Source organism: Leguminivora glycinivorella, chromosome 19 (genome assembly GCF_023078275.1).
Source record: "Leguminivora glycinivorella isolate SPB_JAAS2020 chromosome 19, LegGlyc_1.1, whole genome shotgun sequence".
NCBI classification, from domain to species: Eukaryota; Metazoa; Arthropoda; class Insecta; order Lepidoptera; family Tortricidae; genus Leguminivora; species Leguminivora glycinivorella.
Window position 1 is genome coordinate 10215036 of NC_062989.1, and position 27553 is coordinate 10242588.

Below are 27553 nucleotides of genomic sequence, written 5' to 3' on the forward strand. Positions count from 1 at the left end.
TTTCGCCATGTCTGTCTGTCCGTCCGTCCGTCCGTCCGCGGATAATCTCAGTAACCGTTAGCACTAGAAAGCTGAAACTTAGTACCAATATGTATATGGTACCCCCCCTACATGTAAAGTGGGGGCTGATATTTTTTTTCATTTCAACCTCAACGTGTGATATATTGTTGGATAGGTATTAAAAAATGAATAAGGGATAACTAAGATCGTTTTTTGATAATATTAATATTTTTGGAAATAATCGCTCCTAAAAGAAAAAAAAGTGCGTCCCCCGTCCCCCCTCTAACTTTTGAACCATATGTTTAAAAAATATGAAAAAAAATCCCAAAAGTAGAACTTTATAAAACTTTCTAGGAAAATTGTTTTGAACTTGATAGGTTCAGTACTTTTTGAGAAAAATACGGAAAACTACGGAACCCTACACTGAGCGTGGCCCGACACGCTCTTGGCCGGTTTTTGACCATAGAAAGGACCTTTTTACCGTTGAAGCAAAACGTTCTTTATGCTATGGTAAGTCACATTTTGAGCTTTTAGTAAAGTAAATATAAACATTAACAATAAGTAAGTATTTTTAACAACGTCGCATATAATACCAAAATAGAATAGCTCGAAAACAAATATAGCCAGGTTAAAGTGTCAGCGCCAGCGTGAATTTAATCTTAAATTACCTAAAATGGGACGGGAAGCTAAACCAGATTTAGTTCGGAGACATAATATCAATATTTGTTCCGTAGTCTGAGCATTTGCAATATTATTATCCTGTCTCTGTCCAAAATATCTTAAAATCACTATCGTTGTGTACATGTGACATTAAAATCTATATGTAAATGGTTCTTTTTTTATTCATATATGTGATAAGGATTTATAATTAAAACAAAAAAAGTATACATTTATTAATCATTTTATATCTTACTTGTGTCTTATGTAGTAAATCTATATCTAAATAATATCATGTTATGGAATTTCAATAATAATACTGATATTAAAAAAAAGGTCTATTATATTTGATCAGAGATTAATTTACATTTAAGTCTATTTTCAAAAGTATAGTATAGCTAACTACACTCAATACCTACATATCATAACAGATATTTCATCGCGCATCGTAAATTATTTTATTTCATTCAGTTTCCATTTGCATAGCTATCTCTTTGAGTTTTCTTCGATGAACCTTAGTGGACGCCGTTTGTGGAATCGTGTCTAAGAATATGACCCCTCCTCTCAGCTGTTTTGAGTCTGCGAGATTCTCTGTGGAATAAAAACATAGGTTTACATACTCGTAGGCTTTCTAGCTAAGCGTACTGCCTGGCAAAAAGGGTAAGAGGAGCGTTAACGATTATAAGTGTGGCTATAACACGCAAAACACACACATTTATTGAACAAAAACACATTAAAAATAATATACATTGAGCATCGATGTAAAAATCGATGACATTGAGATGTGGAGTACAACGGCGAACTGATCCCGTTAAGACGATACGGTAGGGGTCAATTCTCCATACAAACGCTCTCGACTATTTCCTCCCTGGTTTTTGAAGATAGAATAATGATTTTTTCAACACAGATTGTTATTATTTTTATCCCCGACCGTTTTGATTTTTTTGATATTCTGCAAAGATTCTAGAGCCAATCAAAAACAAAAACGATTTTCATTGTGGCGCAAAAAAAGGTGTGATACTCAAGATTGGTAACAATTAACCAAAAAAGCTAAACGGTCCGACATAGATTATTTCATTGTTATTCAGATTTTCAAATTTCGTTCCGATTGATTAAGTTTTGAAAAAGTCGAGAGCGGAACCTCGATTTTAAAGATTTTTTTGAAATATCTTTTGACTGAGTTGTTCTTAATGAACAATTTTTTTTCGATAAATCTAGTTAATAACACTTGTATATTTAACTAAAATTCCCAAGTTGAAAGGGGGGCTCCTTTCCATTTTATCATTTTCGCTACCGTATCCTCTTAAGGGGCTTATCCACGTGGATAAGACATCGGTTACTCTCACACTGAAATACTTTTGCCAAAGCGTGACAGATACTTTATCCACGTAGATAAGATAGAAGATAACGTAACCACAAAATTAATATTTTGAAAAAACCCCGACCGCGACATAGTAGACCGATTTTCAGACAGAACAGACTAACTCAGCTTTCAGAAAACAAAATCTAAATCGGTTCATCCGTTCGGGAGCTACGATGCCACAGACAGACACACACACAGACAGACAGACAGACAGACAGACAGACACACACAGACAAACACGTCAAACTTATAACACCCCGTCGTTTTCGCGTCGTGTGTTAAAAATTGGAAGCATAATACGCCGGCTGGAAGTTGACAAATTGTAATCATCAGCTCCACTGGCAAGTTCCATCAGTTTGTGGTTGCACCACTAAAATCTTTCTGGTCTTTCAACCATAATTACTAAACACATGAAGAAACTCACCTCTCACTATCTGTTTGACGTCTTCCGCAGTGATGTCGGAACCTGGACACCTAACGACGCAAGCGACTGGTAACTCTCCACATTTCGGATCTTGTATACCAGTCACGGCCACATCCAGTACTCCTGGAAGTTGACGAATTGTAATCTCTAGTTCCACTGGGGAGATCTGGAAAACACAAAATGAATCTGTTGTTGTTGTAGTCCTAAGGCACCCCAGAGGTGCAAAGGGCCTTCACGAGCTCGCGCCACGCCTTCCTATCTTCAGATTCTCACGGCGTTCGAATTCAGAAAATTGTCACTGAAAATATTAGGCAATTCACCGTTTTCAACCGGTATTTTAGTGACAATGAGACTCAAAAATCGGCCCCTTGGCCTAGCTCCAGCTCAACCTAGCCGCCCGTAGCTCATTTTCGACGGACCGCTTCCATGAGTGGACAGGGGCCGGCCCGGGGCCACGACTTGCATTCTGCGTTTGCATTTTGCTACAAAATGAATCTAGCACATGATCGGGAAACCCCATTAATACCTAAATACTATATTTCAAACCACCTAAATTATATTTCATTTTAGTGTATTAAGAATCAATGAGTGGATAGACTAGAATAGAATAAACGTTTATTTGTGAACACAGGCAAGACAAAATACACATAATAACAACAGACAGAAAGTAATGAAGTGCCACGAAATGGCCTCATTTCAGCGTGTTGCTGGTGACTTCCAGCGCTGATCTTCAGATACAGTTACCTGCCCTAATATGTTACACAATGAAGGCCGGAAATATAAGTGACACGATCTTATCTGTAAAGCTTTTTTTTATACATTCTTTTCTCACCAAGGATGATTTTTTTGTACCTATATATATTTTTTTTTATATCGCTGGCAATTCAGAGAAGTAATGAGTCAGCATCCTGGGGTCGATGCCGCATTAGGAGTCGCTGGACGGGGTTTTCTTTCTATGACTTTTTTTCCTCTTTTTAGTATTATCACTTTAATTTTATTTTAATATAAAATCACTTTAATTTTATTTTTATTTATTATCTCTGCACCGAGTTTCAAGTTCCTAACGCAAACAAAATTTGATCCTCATACAAACCTTTCCCTTTTTGACCCGTAAGGAGACGAAAATCGAAAAACGCTGAATCTACTTTTCTTCCATTTATATTTATTATCTTCTTACCAAGTTTCAAGTTCCTAACTCAAAATAAAATTTGGTCTGGCATTGATGATTACCATTTCTAACAATGTGCTCTAACACATACATAAAAATCAGCCTTGAGAATTTAAGGAAAGTTAGAACTTTTTTATTCACCTTCAGAACTTGATAGCAAAAAAATGGCCCTCGGGTCGAACTAGAAAATATGCAGACATTAAACGTCGATTCGAACTCTACACCGTGTTTCACTTAACACTAAAAACCTGAAAACAGTTTGTTCAGAATCGAGAGTAGAATCGATTCAGCTATATCTTGATGGGGGTAATATTTTTATTTAAATTTGTATTATTAGTTATTTTTTACGTTCCTATTCTATTGTACCCGTAAGACAACATTGTGTATATCGCATTGCTAGAGGTTGTTTACCTTTTTCAGTATTTAGGGGTATTAATACTGGCTGGTTACTTGGACGATTATTTTTTCCGCTACGAGTCTGACGTTGTTTGTCAGTTTAATCTTAATGTTTATCATAAGTCATAACAAATTGAACTCGTACCTAATTACAACCTTGTTATTTTGAATATTGGGTTTGAATTTGCTTACTGCGATTACCTGTCCAATTTGAAGTTTACTGTGACAAAGATTTAAAGTGTTTTACAGTGACATCTAAGCTTATGTCGTTGCAGTAACGTACACAAATAAATAGTTTTATGGTTTATGGTGGAAGTTAGCAATTATTTTATTGAGTGTAGAGCTAAAAGTCAAGTAGAGCTGTACAGAAAATTAAAAATTCAAAAAAAAAGTAACGATCAGATTAAAAGATGAATACTCTAGATGAGTTTAAAAAAATAAAAATCAGTTGGGGTGTCTGAGGTTTTGAGTGTTACCGGAAACACGTTGTATATTGTCCCAAATTTTCATCCTTGAGAATTTGAGGAACGTCTGGCGGTCCTGAGCTCTTGATCTATTAGAATATGGGTGAAATTGTCAAAACTGAGGTTCAAAAGTTTTAAGCCTGTGTCGAGAGATGGCTGTCTATGCACTGTGATTACACATTTTATTTTGACAGTAACTCTCTATAATACTCGGTCCTATTTGTTCTGTACTCACTTGATGACTCATATACTTGAGCAGCAATTTAATCCTTTCCACGAAGAAAAAGTTGTAGTCCTCATCCCTATAGAACACATCGCCGGTTTTGAACCATTCGCCTTCGGCAAAAGTCTCTTCTGTCGCCTCAGGGTTGTTGTAGTAGAACTTGATCATTCCTGGACCTTTTAGCCATAACTCCCCGTTTCTGTGAGGCTCGTATATGTCTTCTTGAGTGTCGATGTCTATCAACTGGAATTTAAGAAGACACTTTTCGAAAATGGGTTAAATTGTGGCGTAGGCGAAAGGCTGGCAACCTGTCACTGCAAATTCCACAGTTTCATTTTCTTTCAACCCCTTATTTTCCAAGAGTGGCACTGAAGCTTTGGTGGCCTTTATGGGATACAGGCGTGATTGTATGAATGTATGTATGTTTTTTTCGAAAAAAAATCTCAATACTTAGGGTCCGTTGCACCAAATCGTCTGTCATCGTCAAAGCGTTAAATTATTATTAAGCGTTATTGAGCTTTAAATAAAATGCAATTCGATTATCAATAATGCTGACTTAGTAGAAGGATTCTACTAGTAGCAACGAATTTGAATCGATAGAGAGAAACATATACTTATAAAATAACATAACCACAAAATTAAAATTTTGAAAAATCCCCCGACCGGGACATAGTAGACCGATTTTCATGAAACATGGCTAAGAACACTCCCGACTAACTCAGCTTTCAGACAAAACAAACTCAATCTAAATCGGTTCATCCGTTCGGAAGCTACGATGCCACAGACAGACACACACACAGACAGACAGACAAACAGACAGACAGACGTCAAACTTATAACACCACGTCGTTTTTAAGCGTTAAATTTTGTTGTATGGGAAGTTCCATAGACCTCTGCCCCGTGAGTTGTGATGTTGATGTGTCTGTTAATTGTGTTTGATGCAACTGGCCCCTATTCAAACGTGGTATGCTTAGTGTGAACGACTTTTGTAAACTAGTTTTCATGTACGAGTAAGCATAAAGTTATGGGCTATGTTTTGGCTACAAATACCCAATTCAGATAGCGTTAAGAATTTATGGCGTTGAAGGAAAACATCGTGAGGAAACCGGACTAATCCCAATAAGGGCTATGAACTGTGGAAAATGCCAGAATAACGCAAGGAGGATGATAATGATGGTGATAAGTTTGCTAGGATGAATTGAAACTAGCAATTTTTGTTTCTATGAGCATTTACCATCGACGCGACCTGGTTGAAATATAATAAAATGATAAATTGAAATACTTAGATATCATACACGAAAGAAAAAACGCAAAGGCCCACTGGTGGCCGAGCCGGGAGTCGAACCCGGGTCTTCAGCTTACGCGGTTACCGTCTTTACCACTAGACCACACGCCCGCCGTGGTACCCGACGAAATTTCTCTAGTGTATGTTATCTCTGATAAGGCTAGGTCATTCGTGTATGATATATATTTCAATTTATAATTTATATATAGTAGTGTGACTACTTGGAAAAAGAACAAATCAAAAATATTCAATAAAACAATTTGATTTGTCCCTAGTTGTATAATAAAATGAACATTTTAAATTTGTGACACGATTCGAACCAAAACTTACTTGCAACGGAAAATGAAAACTCACCCTGTATTGTAAGCACCCGATGGGTTTCCCAGCGGGGGCAGAACCAGGAAGGTTGGACCCTGAGTCCATGAACGCTATAGTTGTAATCTCGCTCATTCCGTACACGTTTAGCACCTCGGTGTTGGGTATTATTTTCTAAAACGATAAAAAATATCAGGGGGAGAGAAAGGGACACAACTATAGATCCGTCGCTCTCTCTCAACTAAGGGCGCCTTTCCAACAGAGATGCGCTAAGTTGATGTCTTTGATGTCCAATAATCATGTTCATTGTTCTACAAAGCATAGCGCTGGTGGGAACGGTTTCGACTAAGCTGATTGGTGGACATCAAACACGGCCACGTAGCGCATCCTCTGGTAGAAAGGCACCCTTAAACTGAACGGCTTTAGTATTTCATGGTAAAGGCGCCTTATAAATACTACTTAGTTATATCTAGCTGTTTACCCAATTGCTACGAATTTTCCAATGGGTTGTATTATTAAGTAAAATAAAGGTGACAGCTGGTAACTAGAATTACCAAATGGAACTGAGTGGGTTATATTAAACATCTGAAATCGGGTCACTCACCTAAAAATTGTCGAAAGTCTACGTCGGGATACCATCGCGCGTGCTCAGTGAAAATGCTCCTCGTCACGGAACGAAACATGTCGAGTGATTGTCAATTTTTTTACTTGAGTGTGGGTAGTTTTGGTATTACAACTGGGTGGGTAATTAGGTTCGGTGATAGTTTACCTTTATGTCCGTTACTAGATCCGGCGGAACAGCGCTTCCTCCCAGCATCAGGGTTTCCAGGCAGCTGAAGTCACATTGCTCATGTTCTCCAGGGGTTATGAGCGTGTTCATGAACGTCGGACTTAGTACCGTGAAGGTTGGCTGAAAAGTAATAACTATTTATACATACAGGGTGTCCTAGAAGCTTATCAACCTTCGGTGTCACTGTGGCGTGGTACTTCTGGGACAACCTGTATAGGCAGATATCGAACCGATCAGTTTATGCGTGAAATTCTAAGATTTCTTTAGCTCATATAAAAACTATGACTATTATAACGGGTTTATTTCAAAGGTTCAATTCGAGCTTAATATGCGTCAGAAATTAGCCGTGTCTTAATACCTGTGTCAAAATTAAATTTTATACGAGTACATCCATATCGGATATCAGAGCTCATTTTTGAAGTTTGCAAGATGCACATTTTTTTAAATCAAAATCCGAAATATTAAACTTTTATCCACTTATCTAATAGGGAGCAAAATTACCTACATATGTATGCCTAAGTTGAAAGGTTGCAACTGTTAATACAAGTTGAGTAAATTTTAAGGTAATGAATGCACTCTGTGAAACATAATGGAGCTCAATGATGATTTGTAGAAATTATAGGAACTATAGCCCGTGTGGTGACGGGTTAGGAATTTCACGACCCCCTTTCTTCCCGTGGATGTCGTAGAAGTCGACAGTGGGATATGGGTTAAATTGTGGCGTAGGCGAGAGGCTGGCAACCTGTCACTGCAATGTCACAGTTTGGATTTCTTTCAACCCCTTTTTTGCCAAGAGTGGCACTGATACTTAGTAGTTCATGTGCTCTGCCTACCCCTTTATGGGATACAGGCGTGATTATATGATGTATATACATAGGAACTAAATCCAGATTATCTCTTGCATAACTTCAATCATACAAACCTTGTAAGTGTTAATAAGATCATACGCGTGCTGCTGCGTCAAAGACTGTGACGTCTGCAGCCTCGTGTATTGAAGAACGGGAGACATCAGGAAGTTGATGAGAGCCGTCAGCCACTGCAGCGGTGAACCGATCATTATCATCTTCGTGGGGTGTGGGAATTGTGTGTGGCGAGTCCTTGAGAGCAAATTAAAGTTTAGGTTTAAAATAACCACAATACAACAACATACAATCACGCCTGTTTCCCATAAAGGGGTAGGCAGAGCACATGAAACTGTTAAAGTTACAGTGCCACTCTTGGCAAATACGGGGTTGAAAGAAAACTAAACTGTGACATTTCAGTGATAGGTTGCCAGCCTCTCGCCTGACACCACAATTTACCCCACAATACAATATTTAAATTTTGAAAACAAAAAGCTCACGACATTGTTGAACGATTTCCATTAGACATGGCTAATAATACTCGGAACACATGCGACTAATTCACCTTTCAAAACAAAAATCTAAATCAGTTCATACGTTCGGGAGCTACAATGCCGCAGATAGACACACACTCAGACCACACCTCGGGCACTGGGTGGGCGGCGGCTTTCAGCGGGAAGCGGGAGTGGCCTTACTGTACGATAATATTCTTTATTCTAGATCAGATACTTTGCTCAGATCAAACTCAAACGACCACATCAAACGTCAAACTTATAACACCTCGTCGTTTTTGCGCCGGGGATTAAAAATAAGGCAATATGAAGTAGCTGATTTTTGGGACTCAGCCATGTGGACGCAATAAATAAATGAATATGAACATGAGCATGAAATGGAGAAAATAAAACATTTAAAAAATCTTTGTAGATACACCGAGTCATCGTTTGCGTTTTTTGCAGACGATTTACACATTGCTGTTTAGACAACGGGTTTGGTGACTGTAGAGGAGCGACATTTTCGGCATAGAATACTCATGCCACCTGAGATTCCAGTCTCTATTTGCTTTCTGCAACACCTTGTGACAATGTGCAACTTCCAACTACCCACCCCGTTCCGAAATCATAACTCACGGCCGTCATTCGGGAAGGCTCGGCAGAATGCGATCTGCCTCCGAGCACGACACATCGCGCGTGTGCGTCCTGAACTGCTCAAAACCGAAACCTTGGAAGGGTGCCGTTTTACACCCACCAAGTCGCGAGTGGCTTCCGAGACCAAGCCCCGAAACACGAGTGAAGAAGTGAACAGTGCACTGTTATATGGACAATTACAAGGACTTGCTGTGAGTACCACCCCAATTCCTATCTCTCATCCTCAACACATTGTCACAATTGGTGGAGGTGCGAAACCCCGAATTAGGTCTAATATTTTTCTGTTTGGCATTATTTAGGGTTAATTAGTAATAAGATGTCCGATACGGAGGAAAAATATGAAAAAACCGTTACTCGGGTGTCGGACATGTTTAAATATTTTAAATCGTTGAATTTGGAAAATTTGAACCCGGCTCTGAATCAATTACAGGAAAAGATTGATTCTCAAAATAGTCAAATTTTAGAGTTAAAGGAATGAATTAATACGATTGAGACAGGAAGATCGCATACTTCATCGTCGAGCCAGGGCGGTACAAAGGTCGAGTCATGCGCGGCCGCGCCCGTGCCCGCGCCCGCGTCCGCTCCGGCCGCGGTAGGTGGACAAAATAGGGTAGATAAAAATAAGTTAAAAGTTTTGCAAAATATGCTCGCGGAGTTACCCGTTTGTGATGGCAAAGTGGCCAAACAGCTGATTAAATTTATTGTCAGTATCGATAAAATTACTCAACTAGAGTTAGTTCCCCAGTCCGAGTATGTGACCTGGATAATGACCAGGACAACTGGTTTTTTGGCAGATTGGTGGTTCCGTCGAGCAGTCGCCTTACCAAGCTGGCAAGATGTTAAAATTTTGATTTTAAACGAGGTTCTTTCTCCGATACATATAGAAACCTTAAAAAATGAAATGTGTTTGCGTTATCAATATGAGTCCGAAACGTTATTAGAGTTTGCGCACTCAGTAGTAGCGGCGGCGAAGGCGCTAAATCTGGACTGGTCGGAGGAAATTTTTTGCAAAATTTAATGCAAACCATATTAAGTAGGATTTCTCCTAGAATTTATTATTACATTAAATGTAATCCTATGGATATAAAAAATATGGTACATTTAGCGCAAATAAGTAGCGAAGTCGAGGGCGCCCTTTTACGAGATAAGTTACATTCACAAAATTCGCATACCTTTTATCAAAGGAATCAGTTTAATGTTGGTAATAATACGTATCGGCAATATAGTCAACCGGCGCGGGAGTCGAGTGCTCCGTTTTCGCGCGGGAGCCGGTTAGCACACGCGAGCGAGCGAGAGGGTCCTCAACACATTGTCACAACCTTTTGGTATCTAAAGCATTAAACCAGGCTTCGTCATAGCCTTCTCCCCTCCTAATAGGTACTCCAAGTAAAACTCATTACAACAACAAGTACCTATTCTTAAAAGCAAATTTCTTAGTTATGTGAATATGGCTCAAACAATACAATGCCGGAATGTAAGATACAATTTTGTATCTTACCAATTTATCAATCTGCCACCCTTTTTCTTTTCAAAAAAGGAAAATAAAGTTATTCTTTTGTTTATTGCTACACTTCTTACCAAAGATAAGGTAAAGAGATCGACAAGTTCTTGTGAGTGGCAGCCGCGCCTTTGGGTAATCCGGTGGTTCCACTAGTGGCGATTAACAGCGCGATTGTCTCGTCCGGGTCGAAATCTGTAGCCCTGCAAGGAATTAAAAATACATCGTCAACTTCAACATAGATGTATGTACCATTGTACCTCTCTCGGTAAGACTTAGTCTTATCTAGAAGTAGTACCCCCATATTATAACGAACTTTGGGTACTACTTAGATCAGAAAGAAAACTCGGTAAATAAATTAATGCCATACATTCATATTTTTAAAATGTTACAGGCACCTACCCAGAACTTTGTTCTCAATTTACTTTATTTTAATACATACATACATACATACATACAATCACGCCTGTATCCCATAAAGGGGTAGGCAGAGCACATGAAACTACTAAAGCTTCAGTGCCACTCTTGGCAAATAAGGGGTTAAAAGAAACCGAAACTGTTTAATAATGATTTAAAATAGTTATGCAATGAAAGTTAAATCCAGATATCATTTTATAACTTTAAATAGGTACAGCACACTACATATGTAAGTTAAGAAAAGTTTAAACCATTCAAATCACATGGTTTTAATATAATAAATGTTATCAAAATTGTTTGAAGTAGCAGAACTCACTTAAATTCCTCAACAGGGCTATTATCTCCATATGTCTCCAAGAACTCAGGAAAGCTACAGAGATAGTCTCCTTTGTCGAAGGTGACTATAAAGGCATCCGATTCTATTCCATTCAGGGCCAGCTGCACGTCTGGTGCTCGTTCGCTTTGGCAGAAGATCACTTTTGGTCTTGACACGTCAAAGGTTCCTTGGAGTTCGTCTGAAAACCGATAAGTTTATGCATTATCAAACTAAAAATAGGCAAAAGGCAGAAAGTTAAATAAGTTTTGCCAAGGACCGTGACAAAACTACATTTTTCGTTCCCAATCGCGGTACTTATCATTTTAAGCGCACCGCGTTTGGTTTGACCAACGCGCCTGCGACACGGCAGAGGATTTATTGTTTAGGGAGTTTGATCTAAAGGTCTTTGTGTGCCTCGACAATATCATTATTAGTATCCTTAGGAAGAAAGTGTGCTCGCGCACATAAAGGTTAGGTACGTGTAAAACTAAATTAACATAGTAGCTTAGTTAAATGCAATCTTCGTAAAGTCTTAAGAATGAAAACCTATTAATGGACTTCTTTATGAAGTACTAGTTGAGTTTAAGATTTCTATTAATACATACAGGAATAAATACCTAAAATTAACGCACAATATACCCGTTATATTTGGTCGGACAAGTCAGAATCCCCAAAACCAGGATCAAAATTTTAAAGCGTTATACTCACGAACACCCAAAGTTCTGTCAATAGCAGACGCTATGACTCCCAGGTACATAGCCGCGTAGAAAGGTATGGCCAGGTCGATGTGGCTTGGAGCCATTAGGACCATGACGTCACGATGTTGAAGACCGAGGTTTTTGAGAGCGATGGCGCAGCGCACGGTTCTCTCGAGGGCTGAGCCACTAGTTTCTGACTCGCCTGTCCCTCCATCAATCTATGTAGAAAATTGAATTGTGACATGTGACATACAGTGCATGAGCTTTCAGAATGTCAACCTCCGTTTTAAGACAACTTCAGATTTCACCCGAAAACCGAAGGCCTTTTTGAAGGAGGAGTTTTATCCTTCTGGATAGAAAGAGAGGAAGTATATGCATCAGTGATGAGCCCTTTAGAATTATCGCACCTCTTGATTTTGTCCCGAGCTATCTATTGGTGTAACGTCAACGGCATAAACATGTGATGATTTTCATACCTTGTCACATTAACGTCTTGTTTGAACTGTCATACGAAATTATCAAACGATTTAAAGCGACAAGGTACAGAAATCATCACTTATTTATGCCGGTGACTGTACATTCTAGGGTGTGAATGACTTGTAAGGCGCTTTGGTATAAAGTGAGGGTCGAGGACTTCTGTCAGATTAGGCCCTTACCACTTGTCTTGTATATGATAACAGACCCTCTCTAATGTCTCCCTGTCTAATGTGAAGACTCTTTAAGGACACTAAGTTCATTCCATTATTATTTTCTCTTATCTTATGTAATATTTTTTTATTGGTATATGCAGTTGAACATTTACCTGCATAACGAAGTCGGGAGCATCCTTAAAGCTCCGCAACAAGATTTTCCCGAGATGCTGACGGTCAGTCGGGTTTCCAGATTCAGCCACGATCCGGAAAGTGAGGTCGTTCATGAACCAGTGGACTGCGTCGTTGACCCTTCTTCGTGGATACATTCTGTAGTAAAAGTAATATACAGCCTCCCATGTCCCCATGTCACATTAACATTTTGCTGTTATTTTTCTTTTCTATACATATGCATATATGTACCTACAAGCTACATCATTGTTAATACGGTTTTGTAATCATAATTTGCTTTCAAAAACCATAACACTGCACTGGGGGTCAATTTTCACTAGGGGACAATTTTAAGTAATCGACATATTTTTCATGATTTTTACTATTAAATATAATTGTATAAATGGTTGACAAGGTGTTAAGTAGATAAATAACGTAAGAAGATACAAAAAAATTACCGATACGTACATTTGATATACCTACTACTAGTAGTAGTAGTATTATTCTTAAAACTTACCTAAAATCTGTTGAATCTAAAGTTATTTGAAATAAAACTCCAAAACTCAGTAAAAAATGACAATAAGATTACGTCCGGTCCGTATACCGATTATTTTGTATCTAAGGAGACTACTCAGAATAATTCTTTCGACCTTTAAACTAAAATGGCTCTAAGGGCGTGTACATAATGGTGTCCCTTTTGTTTCTTAAAATAGAATTACTAACTTAAAACGATACTACAAAGTACCTACAAACAATGAACTGAATGAACAAGTATTTCATAGTTAAAATAACATTTGCTTGAATTGCGTTACAAACTAAATTGCTAGTACAAACCCTCTAGGCGTTTATTAAATGCCTTTTTTAAAAGCATAGGGTAATACAGGCCAGTAACAGTAATGAAGCATTGCTCATAGATTAGCACAGTAATGTATACCCTGGGTCTCGAAGAAATACAAGCACAGACAGCGCATCTATTACAAAATATGAGACGAAAATAATACACAAACCATGAAGACTGCTTAGTTATAAAGATTAGCAAGTAATGCTTGCTTGCGTAGGTTTTCGCTCAATAACACATCAATGATCACATCTATGGGGTCAATAGATAAACAAATATGAAGTGTTTTACAAAAGCCAGTGTGACATCGGCCTCTTGGTTAATAATTCACAAAGTAACGACCGGGTAGTGGACGGTTCTCGCGGAATGATAGCTTTGTTACCGAAGAAAATTACACTCATCAAACATTTAAGCTGTTCTCAAAGAATAGACTTCTTAAATGTGACTACGAGTACCTATTTCATTCCCAAGGACGCCTAAAATTAGTTTTTGGGCCAGTCTCAAGGCAACTTATGAGAATGTTTAAGAATGTAAATGGGTACCTACCTAAGTTATAAAAGGTTTCGGATTTCTTTGTGCTGCTTACTCAGTCTCAGACCATTTGTAGATATGTAAGTATAAACTCTCGCCTGTATTCCCATAAGGGCTAGGCAGAGCACATGAAACTGCTCAAGTTTCTGTGCCGCTTTTAGCAATTAGGGGTTGAAAGAAAACGAAATTGTAGCATTATAGTGACAGGTTGCTAGACTAAGACTCACTTGCACCCAATACTTAACTCAGGGTTAGTGGGCTGTCATCTGTCAAATTCCATATTTAATGGTGGGTTAACCCTCCATTTTCGTTGGTGCAAGTGGCCCTAATAGCACCCACTCCAAATGTCTAAGCAGCATGCAGGTTTCATTCAAACCATTTTGTATTTTGTTATAAGCTTTTACTTAACTTCACATTAGTAAATTATGTTTCAGTTTACCTACATATATTACAGTATACACACCTGCCAATTTGTTTGTTTACTTACTCTATTTTACACACTCGGGGCCTACCAGGGGCTTAAATTTTATTATTCTGCGTATACGCTGGACTTGCTGCATAATCAACGAATTTCGATTGTTGCAGTAGTTTGTTTTAAGCTAGATCCAGTATGATGGCATAGGTACATAATTTACAGTTAATTAATAAAATTTACAGTTTCTCTCTTCGGCCACGTAGGTACCAAGCTTCCTAACCAGTTGCGTACGAAAACTATTTCTGCCTTGTACCTTGTACGTAACCATCTTGGCGGGAATCGAAAAGCGAAATCGCCGTGAAATTGTGCGAGTCTGGGGGCCGATTTTTGAGTCTCACTGTCACTAAAATACCGGTTGAAAACGGTGAATTGCCTATTATTTTCAGTGACAATTTTCTGAATTCGAACGCCGTGAGACTCAAAAATCGGCCCCCTGGAACCATACACATGTTGCGCCGCGAATGTTTCAAAAATTTGCGCTCATAGTCTTTAGCGCGTTTAAAAATAGCCTCATAGCAGTGTACAGTCTAGTAAAAATAAATCTTTGCATGTCATTAACCATCGGCCCAGCTATCATATTCAATGACTGAACTTAAGTAGGCTTATAAATTATTGTCAATAGGCGTATACTTATCGCATTAAACGTAAATGTAATCATTGTCATAAATCGAAGATGTCGTGGGTTATAGGAATAGGAAAATTGTTATAATTATGGCTTAGTTACAGTAAATGAATTTATGGCCGTGTTTATTGCCATTCGATTATTAAATTACAATTATGTAAATACCTAATAGGTAGGATCGGTTTAATGCCCTAACATTGAGTTTTGGTCAGGAAAAACTGAAATAAAAAAATCGATTAATAATTTTCTTTTCTATGGGGTAGGTTGTGATAAGTCGGAACCCTCTAACACTCCATACAATATTTATACTTACGTCAAGAGCAATATACGGCATTGATCGAAAAGGTCAGTGTCATTTATGCGACTTATCCAATCCATATCGCATATAGAGCTGACATTTTTCTATCGCATCGGGCGCAACGCAACGGCCCACCTCAAGTGACAATCGTTGACGCTTGATGGAAACGCAGTCTGGAGGGCGATTTTTGAATCTCGCATACGGGATTTTGTCACTAAAATACCGGTTGAAAACAGTAACTTGCTTATTATTTTCAGTAACAATTTTCTGAATTCGAACGCGTGAGACTCAAAAATCGATCCCCTGGCTCTGTCGCGCCAATACAGAAGAGCGAATTTTATTGTGAAGACACAGTAAAGTGCAGTCGACAGTTCCTATGACAATGCATGCATAAATATTATAAATATTTTAAGACATTTTAACATTTTCTGAGTCCCACGGTATGCTCAAGAAGGCTTGTGTTGTTTTATAATACATAGAAGTCATCCAACACTCAAAAAAAAATAATCTATGACTATGAAAAATATTAAATTGTTTATTATAGCAATTATAGCATAATCAGTTAATTTAATTTCATTTATTTTTATTTCTAAGTTTATTTTAAAGTTGTTCAATGTACACGATAAAATCCGGCCATGCATGACATGGATTTTTTTTTCCTAATCCACATTTTGAAGTAATGTTTGTAATTTTATTAACCAGTATATCATAAACTATGTAATAATAGTAGCTATTCGTTGTATTGCATGATTATGTGTGAGTTTTCGCCGAATATAGTCCATAGTATATTTTATTTTTTGTGCAGCGTTTGTTGACAATCTTCACAGGCTTCCTATCCCACTTTTCAAAATTGTAGTTATATTTTTAAAAGCCGTTTTACACTTATTAGAATGTCATCAAACCAAAATAGTACATTTCGTTATAAGTGCGAGAAGTATGTCATTACTTCACGAGTCCCGAGACATTTTGCCACGAGCGGCACGCGAGTGGCAAATCTCGGGACGAGTGAAGAATGACATTCTCGCACGTGTGACGAACGACGTTTTTTAATACAGTTGCGAAAAAACACTACTACGAAATAAAACAATCCGCACCATCAATTTTCCCATGGACATTGACGATGACAGATTATTTGACAATTCAAAGGCGTATTTTTGAAGCTTTTAAACTTGCGTGCATATTTTCGAGTTTGCTATTCATCTAACATAATTTATTTCATTGGGTGCCATAAAAACATAAACATTTACGATTTGGGACGATTCTTTAATGTACAACTACATTTTAATTAATCGATCCATTTATGCCCCGACATATTGAAAATAACGTAAAATAATAATGACAAATCGCGTAACATATTGAAGTTTTTGAACGTGCATTAAGTTAAAACATGGTAGACGTCTCTACTTTGACAGTAGAAGACGCGTTTCGTTCCAATCATGTTCTGTTTACACGACTCATTATGACCTATTTTTCAAAGTATAAACCATTTTATAAATTATCTTTAGCATGATTAAAAGTAAACAATTACATATGAAAATTAACGTTTTAAATATTAGGAACTTAATAGTATGTTTATAGTTTTATTTTGTGTTAGTAAACTAGACTAATATGAAAACAGCTCGGTAAGTAGTCGTAAAATGGAACGTATACTTCTTTTTACGCACTAGTTCGTAAAATACAACTTCTCGCACGCTAAACAGCCAAAAAACGGGCACTTTTTGAGCAACTGTATTAAAATAGTACATTTCGTTATAAGTGCGAGAAGAATGACATTCTCGCACGTGTGACGAACGACGTTTTTTAATACAGTTGCGAAAAAACACTACTATAACGAAATAAAACAATCCGAACTATCAATTTTCCCATGGACATTGACGGATTATTTGACAATTCAAAGGCGTATTTTTGAAGCTTTTAAACTTGCGTGCATATTTTCGAGTTTGCTATTCATCTAACATAATTTATTTCATGGAGTGACATAAAAACATAAACATTTACGATTTGGGACGATTCTTTAATGTACAACTACATTTTAATTTAATCGATCCATTTATGCCCCGACGTATTGCAAATAACGTAAAATAATTATGACAAATCGAGTAACATATTATTGAGGTTTTTGTACGTGCATTCAGTTAAAACATGGTAGACGCCTCTACTTTGACAGTAGAAGACGCGTTTCGTTCCAATCATGTTATGTTTACACGACTCATTATGACCGAATTTTCAAAGTATAAACCATTTTATAAATTATGTTTAGCATGACTAAAAGTAAACAATTACATATGAAAATTAACGTTTTAAATATTAGGAACTTAATAGTATGTTTATAGTTTTATTCTGTCTTAGTAAACTAGACTAATATGAAAACAGCTCGGTAAGTAGTCGTAAAATGGAACGTATACTTCTTTTTACGCACTAGTTCGTAAAATACAACTTCTCGCACGCTAAACAGCCAAAAAACGGGCACTTTTTGAGCAACTGTATTAAAAAAATAGTTATTGTAAGTAACTCATTTCGACATTTATAGGTAGCGACCGGCAGGAATACTTTCTACTCCAAGCACTGAAAGTTCTTTTTGTATGAGAGAGCCAAAAAGTGTCAAAAAGTCTTTAAAAATATTTTATACCATACAAAGTTCAATGTTGTTTGTTTTTCAATAAATATTTATTCTTCATAGCAAACATAAAGTTCCAGCTAAATTCATTACAAATACATTCTTAAGTTGTTCTGTGTGGTGATTGAGTTGGCCATCAGGAATAAAATTATAATTATTATAAATGTTTGAACAATAATTACCAGCGATATTAATATCCATACTTACTTGATTTTATTTATTTATTCTAAAGTATTTGCACTTGGACTATAAAACTTGAATTGTACAATCATTACAATTATAGATTCTTTAATCAAGTTTAATAGCTTGATTGTGTATACTTCTTTGTATAAACCTATATTATTTCATTCTATGTGTGGCTTAATCGTATTACCTGTCTGTTTTGACAAAATATTGATGAAAATGGCATTCGTAGAAACAATAAGGGTGCATAAACTGTGATATAACTTTTTATTATTTATTTAAATGAGAGCTTGTAATGTGTCACTGATGAGCAAAGGTCTCTCCGCTTTTTCCGTTCCTTCAGTTTTTGAGCAGTTCTCGCTTCCGAAATGGAGTTATGTAGCTCGTTTCACCATCGCATAGATGTATCTGCTGCGTCCCCGTTTAGGCCTGGGTACATAGCCGAATGGCACCAACGCCCTCGAAACGAAACGCTCGTAGCTATCTATCTCTATCGCTCTTGCATATTAGCGCGACAGAGCCAGACTACCTTTCACGGCGTTTCGTTTTCGTTTCGCGCCGAAATGCCATTCGGTTACGGGGCCTGGGCTGCAATCTGTGGTAATCTTAGCTCACATCTCATTCGGCATACGGCAGACATGACCAGGAGTCTTATTTCAGCTTAGCCGCTTTCCATTAATTATTTTTAAATTAGTTGAGTCTCGGGTTCAAGAACACTGGGTATCCGTGGACAGACTCGACAGACACGGCGCACAGCAGCTTGAGATCCGCATATGTCTCCGGAGAGGTAAGCCTGAACTCTCGCAGTATTCTGATATAGATGGTCTTCACCAGTTTGCTGCCGAAGTGTCTTCCTACACAAATTGTAAGCATTTAGGCACCGGCGTAAAGTATTGAGAAAAATATAATAATGTTTTCTTAGGCTATTTGAATTATCTTTAGTGCTAAATGTGATACATGTTGAAGGGCTGGTCAGGGTTGTTTAGTAATCTAGAGGGGCTATTCAAAAAATGGCATCATACAGTCTGACCAAAAAGAGTAATTAAAAACTATAGTAATAGTAGTAGTATCATAGCATAGTAGTAGCATTGTAGTGTCGTCCCTTTCAAATCAATATGTCATTGTGTGAGAGGGATGACACTACAATGTTGCCACTTTTGAATTTCTACTCTTTTTGGTCAGACTGTAACCCGTTGCGTAGTCTTAAAGATCTAAGCATAAATAGGATAGACAGACGGACAGACAGCGGGAAGCGACAGCGTCATTAGATTCATATAATGTCATATATATCCTATTTCTGTGGTCTTTACTTAATTTGGTTTGATACTCTGCTGCGCCTGACAACTAGACGCTTTTAATTTCTGTGATTGCGCACTTAAGAATGCTTATGAGAAAGAGGAGTGAATTATACCGCATTTCTTAAAAACGTACCTATACTGAAAACAGTAACTATACTGTCCAAGGTGAATGGTGAATGGATCTGGATAATAACTTACCTAAACAGTTCATGGAACCTAAGCTGAAGGGTACGTAGCAATACGGATGACGCGTCGCGGATCGTTCAGGGTTGAACCGCTCAGGGTCAAAGGCGTCCGGGTCTTCCCAGAACTCTTCATCACGGTGCATGTGGAAGATCAGCACGGCCACGGAACTGCCGGCTGGGAGCGTCACGCCTTGACCTGGAAATACATACATACAATCACGTCTGTATCTCATAAAGGGGTAATAGGCACAGCACATGAACTATACTCAAGTTTCAGTGCTACTCTTTTGGAAAAATAATTTTTAAGAAAAAAAAAACCGCCTTCCTTTGGGATTCTGGTGATAAATACTTTCAAATGTTGGATTATGTTATCAATTCGTCTGTATATTTTTTAATGTTTGTTATTCGATATCTCCGTCATTTCTGAACCAATTTTGAAATCTGGATGATTCTGAAGTACTTACAGATGAGAATGATTATCAGAACGGAACTCTAACCAGGGGCGGCTCACTCTTCATCAGCAGTTCCACTGCACCAAATGTCACTGTTCTGGACGTAAGTGCATGCTGTTCTTATAAAAATACCAAAGTCACTATAAGTGTACCGTTCAGATTTGAGGAGTTCCGTTCTGACCATCATCAGCAATTCCACTGCACCAAATATCACTGTTCTGGACGTAAGTGCATGCTGTTCTTATAAAAATACCAAAGTCACTATAAGTGTGCCGTTCAGATTTGAGGAGTTCCATTCTGACCATCATCAGGAGTTCCAATGCACCAAATGTCACTGTTCCGTACGTAAATGCATGCTGTTCCTTTAAAAACACAAAAATCACCATATGTATGCCTTTCAGATTTGAGGAGTTCCCTCGATTTCTCCAGGATCCCATCATCAGAACTGAGTTCTGAGAAAAATGGGACCAATCTGTATGCATATACATTCAATCAAAAAAAAAATTTTTTAAATCGGTCTAGTAACGACGGAGATATCGAGGAACAAACATAAAAAAAAAAAACCATACAGACGACTTGATAACCCCTTCCTTTGAGATTTGGAAGGCGGTTAAAAAAGGGGTTGAAAGAAACGAAATTGTGACATTGCAATGACAGGTTGCCAGCCTCTCGCCTGCGCCACAATTTAACCCACGAAATTAAATTGAAATTGACCTGGAAATGAAATTGAAAAAATGAGCTTTGGCTATAGACAACCGAAGTCTGATGCTGAGATGAACAGATTTTTTTGACAAGTTTTCGCTTATTACCTGTTTACTCAATAGTTTTAATCGCTTTGTATGAATTATGCTATACGTACACAAATACTAATTTATAAATATATACTGGGCTGGATAAACTTGCTTCCGAAGGTCACAAGGAGCTAATTTTTTTGCAGAAAATAATTTAAAAGAAACAACACTACATCATCTACAAAATAACCTGCCACATCTTTTGAATTGCTGCAGAAAGCAACTGTTTTTATTTTTTTAGTTTTCAAAATATTTAGTCTTTCTTTGCAATTTTAATCAATGCGTATCCTTATACCTATATTTAAATAAATAAATAATAAATAAATATTGGGGATACCTTACACAGATCAACTTAGCCCCAAACTAAGCAAAGCTATATGGGTGCTAAGCGACTTAAATAGATAAATACATACTTACATACATAGAAAACATCCATGACTCAGGAACAAATATCTGTGCTTATCACACAAATAAATGCCCTTACCGGGATTCGAACCCAGGACCGCGGCTTAGCAGACAGGGTCACTACCAACTGAGCCAGACCGGTCGCCAAATATTTCTTTACTTTATTATGTATAAAGGCACATACTAATATCGATATCCTCCATAACCGTGCGTTGCACCATCGCCGCTATCGGAAACAGCCGAACGACCTCCTTGAATACCATGTCCAAGTATGGCATCCGCTTTATATCCTCGTCGCTCACATGCCGATCTTCCCCGAACACTTCCTTTATTTCTGCGTAGAGTTTTTCCTGTAAAGTTATAATATTATGTCAAATTTAAATAAATAAAAAGAAGAAACTGCCTGACTGACTGACATATCAACACACAGAGCCGATTCCAAATTTAGCACGTAGGTGTAGGAGAACTAAGAAAGGATTTTTCAAAATTCACCTTCTAAGGGGTAGAAATGGCGGTCCAAAGTTTGTATGGGAAAACCAGATTAGAATAGTACGCGGGCGAAGCCGCGGGAAAAATCTAGTAAGTGAATCTAATAAGTGTTTGATAAACGCAAACGGCAAAATGAAAGCGATGAAAGAATTACTGCGATTTCTTTTATTAATTGATTTAAAACTATGAATGGTTTTCAGGCTACTGATGTAAGGAGGGATGTTGTTCCTACACCTGGTGGCTACGTAGCGAAAACGTCAAGCTTGTCATAGGAATGATCATTAGAAAAGCAATTGAATTGCAGTTCGTCACATTTTCATTATATTGTTATTTGCGTGCTCTCTCTCAGTTTAACCAATATTTTGTAGGTCATACAGTTATGTTGGCTGATGCATAGATCCAAGAGAAAAATGTATATAATATACACAGAAAATACACAGAAAATAAAACATATTTTTTGACGATATTGCCCTCCAGGTAAATTAGTGGAAGGTAATCAAATACAGAATAAACTGTTACCTGGCAATCGGGGTGGTAGGCCATCATTAGTAATAGGAAAGAAACAATATTAGCTGATGTTTCTTGACTCTGAAAAACAATAAAATTGATTATTTTTGCAACAATGCAATAGAAAGTACCTATAGGTACTTTGTATTGATAAAAAAAACTAAAGCGCCACACTTACTGTTGTAAATATTGTAAATATTTGTTTTAACATCTCATCATATTCTATTGATTTTTCCAAAATTAACTTATCTACAGTAGTTAAAACTTCATGTTTAAGTGAAACTTCGCTTTCGTCTGTTTTAATTAAGTTTGTATCATTTAGTTTTATGTCTATATGTTTTAGTCTATGTTTGACTACAGCATCCGCCATATGTTTTGTGTTTTGTATGAACTTTTTATGTCTTGGATAGTACTGTGAAAGCCAGTAGTAAGGTTCTATTTGTAGGTACCATTTTGTCATTCTCTTAAACGCTACTGCGTACATCCTGAAACAAAGCATTTGAATGGTTAATGAATAGATGCAAACGAAGTTAAACGACGAAAACAATTGACTTTTAAATAAAATATAAATACTTAAATAAATAAATATTGGGAACACCTTACACAGATCAACTTAGCCCCAAACTAAGCAAAGCTTGTACTATGGGTGCTAAGCGACGATATACTTACTTAAATAGATAAATACATACTTATATACATAGAAAACATTCATGACTCAGGAACAAATATTTGTGCTCATCCCTTACCGGGATTCGAACCCAGGACCGAAGTAATTATTGAAATCTGTGTAAACAAAAACATCGTTGGCTTTTAAATTTAGGTATAATGGAGTGTAAATATCTATGATTTACGTAGTCAATTAAAAAATACTACTAGTAAGCGTAAATCAATTTATACGAAATACATTAGCTCTATTCAAATTAATCAGCTGACTATGAGGGATTGAGATTACTTAAGTATAAAAGTGAGACGGATACTCACTGGTGTGTATTATCAACAATTTCCTGAAGATAGGGAAGGCTCAAGGACTGCTCTCTGCTCAAGCCAAATAAAGTTTCTAAAATATTGAAAATATTAAGTAAGAGTCGTATGTAATAGCGGAATCATTCTACCGTGAAATGGTATGAAGACAAAAACAAAAGAACTGATGCAGGTATAAAGATAAATAAAAATAATTGCTCTGTTCTATGTGATTTTAAGTAATTTAGCTTAAACAATGGAAACAAAGACAAATTGACCATACTTTGTCAACTTTAATACGACTTTAATAATAAATTGCAGCCAAATTGCAGCAATTTTTATCTATGTTATTCTGCCACCAAATAATAATAATTACATATTGCTTACGGCAGACCGTGTAGGTTGTAGTCTTGACGACTTCTTCGTAGATATTAAATGATTTCCCCGAAGGTCTTTCCCTGAGTCTTTCTAGTAAAAGCCGGTTTCATCATTGAATATATGACTGTAGCTTTCTGTAGCTCTGTGGCTATAATTTGGACTGATTAGTTTTCTGCGTTTACGCCACACTGGACCTTCACACAAAATAACAATAGGTAATTAAATCGTTGTAACAAAACAAAATCAAACCAAGATATATAGAACAAAACAGGGTGCGTAGCCGAACGGCACAAATGCTCACGAAACGCTCACGAAACGAATCGCTAGTAGATATCTATCTCTATCGCTCTTGCGTATTGGCGTGACAGAGCCAGACTACCTTTCGCGGCGTTTCGTTTTCGTTTCACGTCGGAGAAATGCCATTCGGCTACGGGGCCTGGAATAAATGAACCATATCGTTGGTAATTTTCGCATGTGCCAATATTTGTAAAAATATATTTAAAAAGTTCGATCAAAGTTTGTTTACCTGATCCACTTAGAATACCATAGCCTAAGAAGTCTACCATATATTTGTATTGTGGGCCTCTTTCATTTAATTTTCTGCTTTGAAGCAAAATCTGAAATAGCATAACATAAATAATATGTTGAGAATCGAGCCATGTCAAAACAGCTTTAACGCGGCCGAAAAATGAAGACACTGAGAAGAAATTCTACCAATAAACCGCTCTCACGACATAATAGTATTTTATACAATCGTAATATAATACAGGCCTTTTCAGTCGCGTACCATGTTTACTGTTTAGGCTACGAAGCTTGCTCAGTGGCCTAATAGTATGGCGCAAGAGTGAAAAGCTAAATTATCACTATTGTATACAATACTTTTTTCCCCTCACTAGCTCAGAAACACGTGTTTTGTCCTTTAATACCAGCGGGTAAAAACGCATTTCATCCACTAGTGGGTAAAGTAATTTGACCTTGAAAAAGTCAAATTAACTGCTTTAAAATTGATAAAAGTAGGTGAATCTAGTAATAAAGATGATTTCCCACCTGTGGAACTACTGGAAGCAGTGATAAACGCATTTTTTGCGTTGTAGTTTCCTCGCTATAGTGAGGGGAAAAGTTTTGTGTTACACTCGGGTGCAAATGTATTTCACTTCTCGTGTGTTAAAAAACTCGCAAGTTCAGGATTCTATTCTCGAACCACTCGCTTCGCTCGTGGTTCAACTATAGAATCCTTTCACTTGCTCGTTTTTCAATTCCACACTCGGCGTTAAAATACAACTTTGCCCCCTTGTATAACAAATAACTATTTCTATGAGTCATCATCTTCATCATCAATGCACGAACAATATCATCATTCAAGTTAAAATTAATGTTAATAGCGTCGTTCACTGTTGTATCAACATCGAATTTCATGGCAAGCAATTGTTTGTAATAATTGTCTGTGATTGGTCGATAACGCGATATTTAAAAAAAATGCCAGGTATCGCAAATTAGTATACAACAGTAAACTATTAAAGTGAACTGTAATGAAATATTACCTACATATAGTTGACTAAGAAGTGTGAAAGACGCTCCAACACTGAAAATTCAGCACTTATATTTAGTTTAGTCTGTGGTGTCCCAATTGACAGATTGAAGTCGGTAGTCCGAGTAGATAAAACAATTTAACACGTTCGCTGCGGCAAGCCAAAACCTTAACCCAAAATCTAGTGCGTTACGAGGCCCAATCCGCCCCGTAATAGTTTACACCGTAGTGCGTTACGGGTATAAAAGTGCCCCGTACGCCTAAGTCTGTTAAAAGTGCTGTAAGTTCCTGAAATATTAGATTTTCCAATATTTTTTTCGACTAACTGTAAGAGTATGAAATTTCCTACGTCTCATTATGCCCGCACGTGGATACAATAAAAACTCACAAAATTATATAGAAAAGAAAATACGGGGTTATATTATCCCCGTATCGCACTAAAATTGAAAAAATACGGGGCTTAGTACACCCCGTAACGCATGTAATGTATTAAGGTCGATAAATTAATAGTGATGGGAAATAAAAATATCGATGTATATGCTGTATTAATAAAAAAATTACACATCAAAAATGATACTTCGCACTCTTGTATTTTTGTGAAAGTAGTTAATATAAGTAAGTAACAAAGATACATAAAATAAGATAAACCACCACCGTTTTTACATATTAAAAACATATATTTAATTACCTACTTGTAATTAGATGTCAATTTGTGGTGATTCTGATGTTTATTTTGTGGGATAACCTTTTTTTTTGGAATATAGTAGTTCTAACGTGTGGTTCGAGCGCTTCATTTTTAATTTGCCGATAACAAGTATTTCAGTAAGCACTGAACTAGCGAAACTGTGCCCACAACCCCGTACGGGCCAGCAAATCCTTTTACGGGGTTCACGGAGACCCGTATCGCACTAGAAGGTCATTTTTGTCCCCTGGTCGGTACGGGGTCCCTGAGACCCCGTATATAATTAATATATCAATAAATAATACTTTTGAACAGAAATCCAAATGTATATTTGTCATTTTCGTAGTTGTAAAAATGACCAAAATACAGCTTCCGCACCAGCGGAGTGAACACGATTTTTCTCACCCGCACTGAGTGATGACAGTGTACGGGGTTCAAAAACCCCCGTAACGCAGTGAACGTGTTAAGTATAGTCTCTAGACCAAGATTAAAGTTGGTAGCGATTTTGATGGGGCGACTTAAAACGTCAATAATTGCATAGTTTGACGGTTAAATAACCCTTGTGCAGTGTATGTATGGACTCAACTTGAACTTAGTGCGTTTTCACATTATCCGATCCGATATCGGAAGTCGGACCGATATCCCATACATTACAGGTGCCACCTTGGAATTTTTCCATTGAAATCCTTCCGACATCCGATATTGGATCGGATAATGTGAAAACGGACTTAGCTTGGCCTGAAACTTTCAAAACTTACTTTAACGTAGTCCGGCTCTGAGATACAATAATTGAGATCGGGTCCTAACCAGAATCTGAACGCTCGGCCGTACTCCTTCTTAAGCTTGCCCAAAGTGATGAATATATCTGGCAAAAGAAAACTTAAGTAAGTACAAAGCAGAAACTTATATTTATATTCGAAAATTGTGTAATGCTTTATAAAATTTCCCACCCCCCATTTTAGGGGGGGGGAGGTTAGAAAGACACAAAAAGTAGCCTATGTTACTCTCCATCCCTTCAACTATCTCCACTTAAAAAATCACGTCAATAAGTCACTCCATTTTGCCGTGAAAGACGGACAAACAAACAGACACACACACTTTCACATTTATAATATTAGTATGGATTTTCCCTGTTGTTCAGCAGCTCAAAAACTTATTAAGTACAATTCTTATTCTGTCTGCATGTCGTTGTCAAAGCGGACTCCAGGCTCTTATGAGCCGTGGCAAATACCGCCGCATAAAATAAGAACAAAATATCGTAAAACTCTAAGTTTTCATCCCCGGGAAGTGTGAACATTTCGTGAAATAAATATATGGTGCGGTAGTCGAATGTCATTTCTGCGACGCGAAACGAAAACGAAACGCCGCGAAAGGTAGTCTGGCTCTGTCGTCCCAATACGCAAGAGCGATAGAGATAGATATCTACGAGTGTTTCGTTTCGTGAGCGTTTGTGCCATTCGGCTACGTACCCAGTTCCTACAAGATATATCTACCTTCCTGGTTCCATATTAAC

The 27553-nt window shown here is 37.4% G+C and overlaps 2 protein-coding genes across 2 annotated transcripts; both read right to left on the reverse strand.

Annotated features, from left to right (window-relative positions):
• Positions 1-1107: 1107 nt before the first annotated feature.
• LOC125236671 (luciferin 4-monooxygenase-like) lies at positions 1108-12959 on the reverse strand. Its single transcript, XM_048143566.1, has 10 exons — positions 12804-12959; positions 12012-12219; positions 11304-11502; positions 10651-10773; positions 8008-8182; positions 7065-7205; positions 6335-6469; positions 4708-4938; positions 2445-2610; positions 1108-1248 (listed from the first exon to the last, which is right to left on the reverse strand). Exons 1-10 carry the CDS (start codon positions 12957-12959, stop codon positions 1121-1123), a joined length of 1662 nt encoding a protein of 553 aa, XP_047999523.1. The 3' UTR covers positions 1108-1120.
• Positions 12960-18546: 5587 nt separating this feature from the next.
• Positions 18547-26901, reverse strand: LOC125236391 (cytochrome P450 4C1-like). Its single transcript, XM_048143175.1, is given in 10 exon segments — positions 18547-19219; positions 19862-20044; positions 21681-21846; positions 22505-22573; positions 22671-22977; positions 23474-23549; positions 23840-23932; positions 23935-24024; positions 24357-24447; positions 26799-26901. Coding segments are annotated over 9 exon segments (1188 nt in total). The 5' UTR covers positions 24397-24447; positions 26799-26901; the 3' UTR covers positions 18547-19055.
• Between the last annotated feature and the right edge of the window lie 652 nt (positions 26902-27553).

What these genes read in the sequence shown, in the direction of transcription:
- LOC125236671 (XM_048143566.1), bottom strand. Translation starts at nt 12,959, where the DNA reads ATGTATCCACGAAGAAGGGTCAACGACGCAGTCCACTGGTTCATGAAC. An exon ending in CTCCCGACTTCGTTATGCAG is followed by an intron (nt 12,220 to 12,803) that starts GTAAATGTTCAA and finishes TTTTCTACATAG; the next exon opens with ATTGATGGAGGGACAGGCGA. An exon ending in ATCTCTTTACCTTATCTTTG is followed by an intron (nt 8,183 to 10,650) that starts GTAAGAAGTGTA and finishes TTTGCTCTCAAG; the next exon opens with GACTCGCCACACACAATTCC.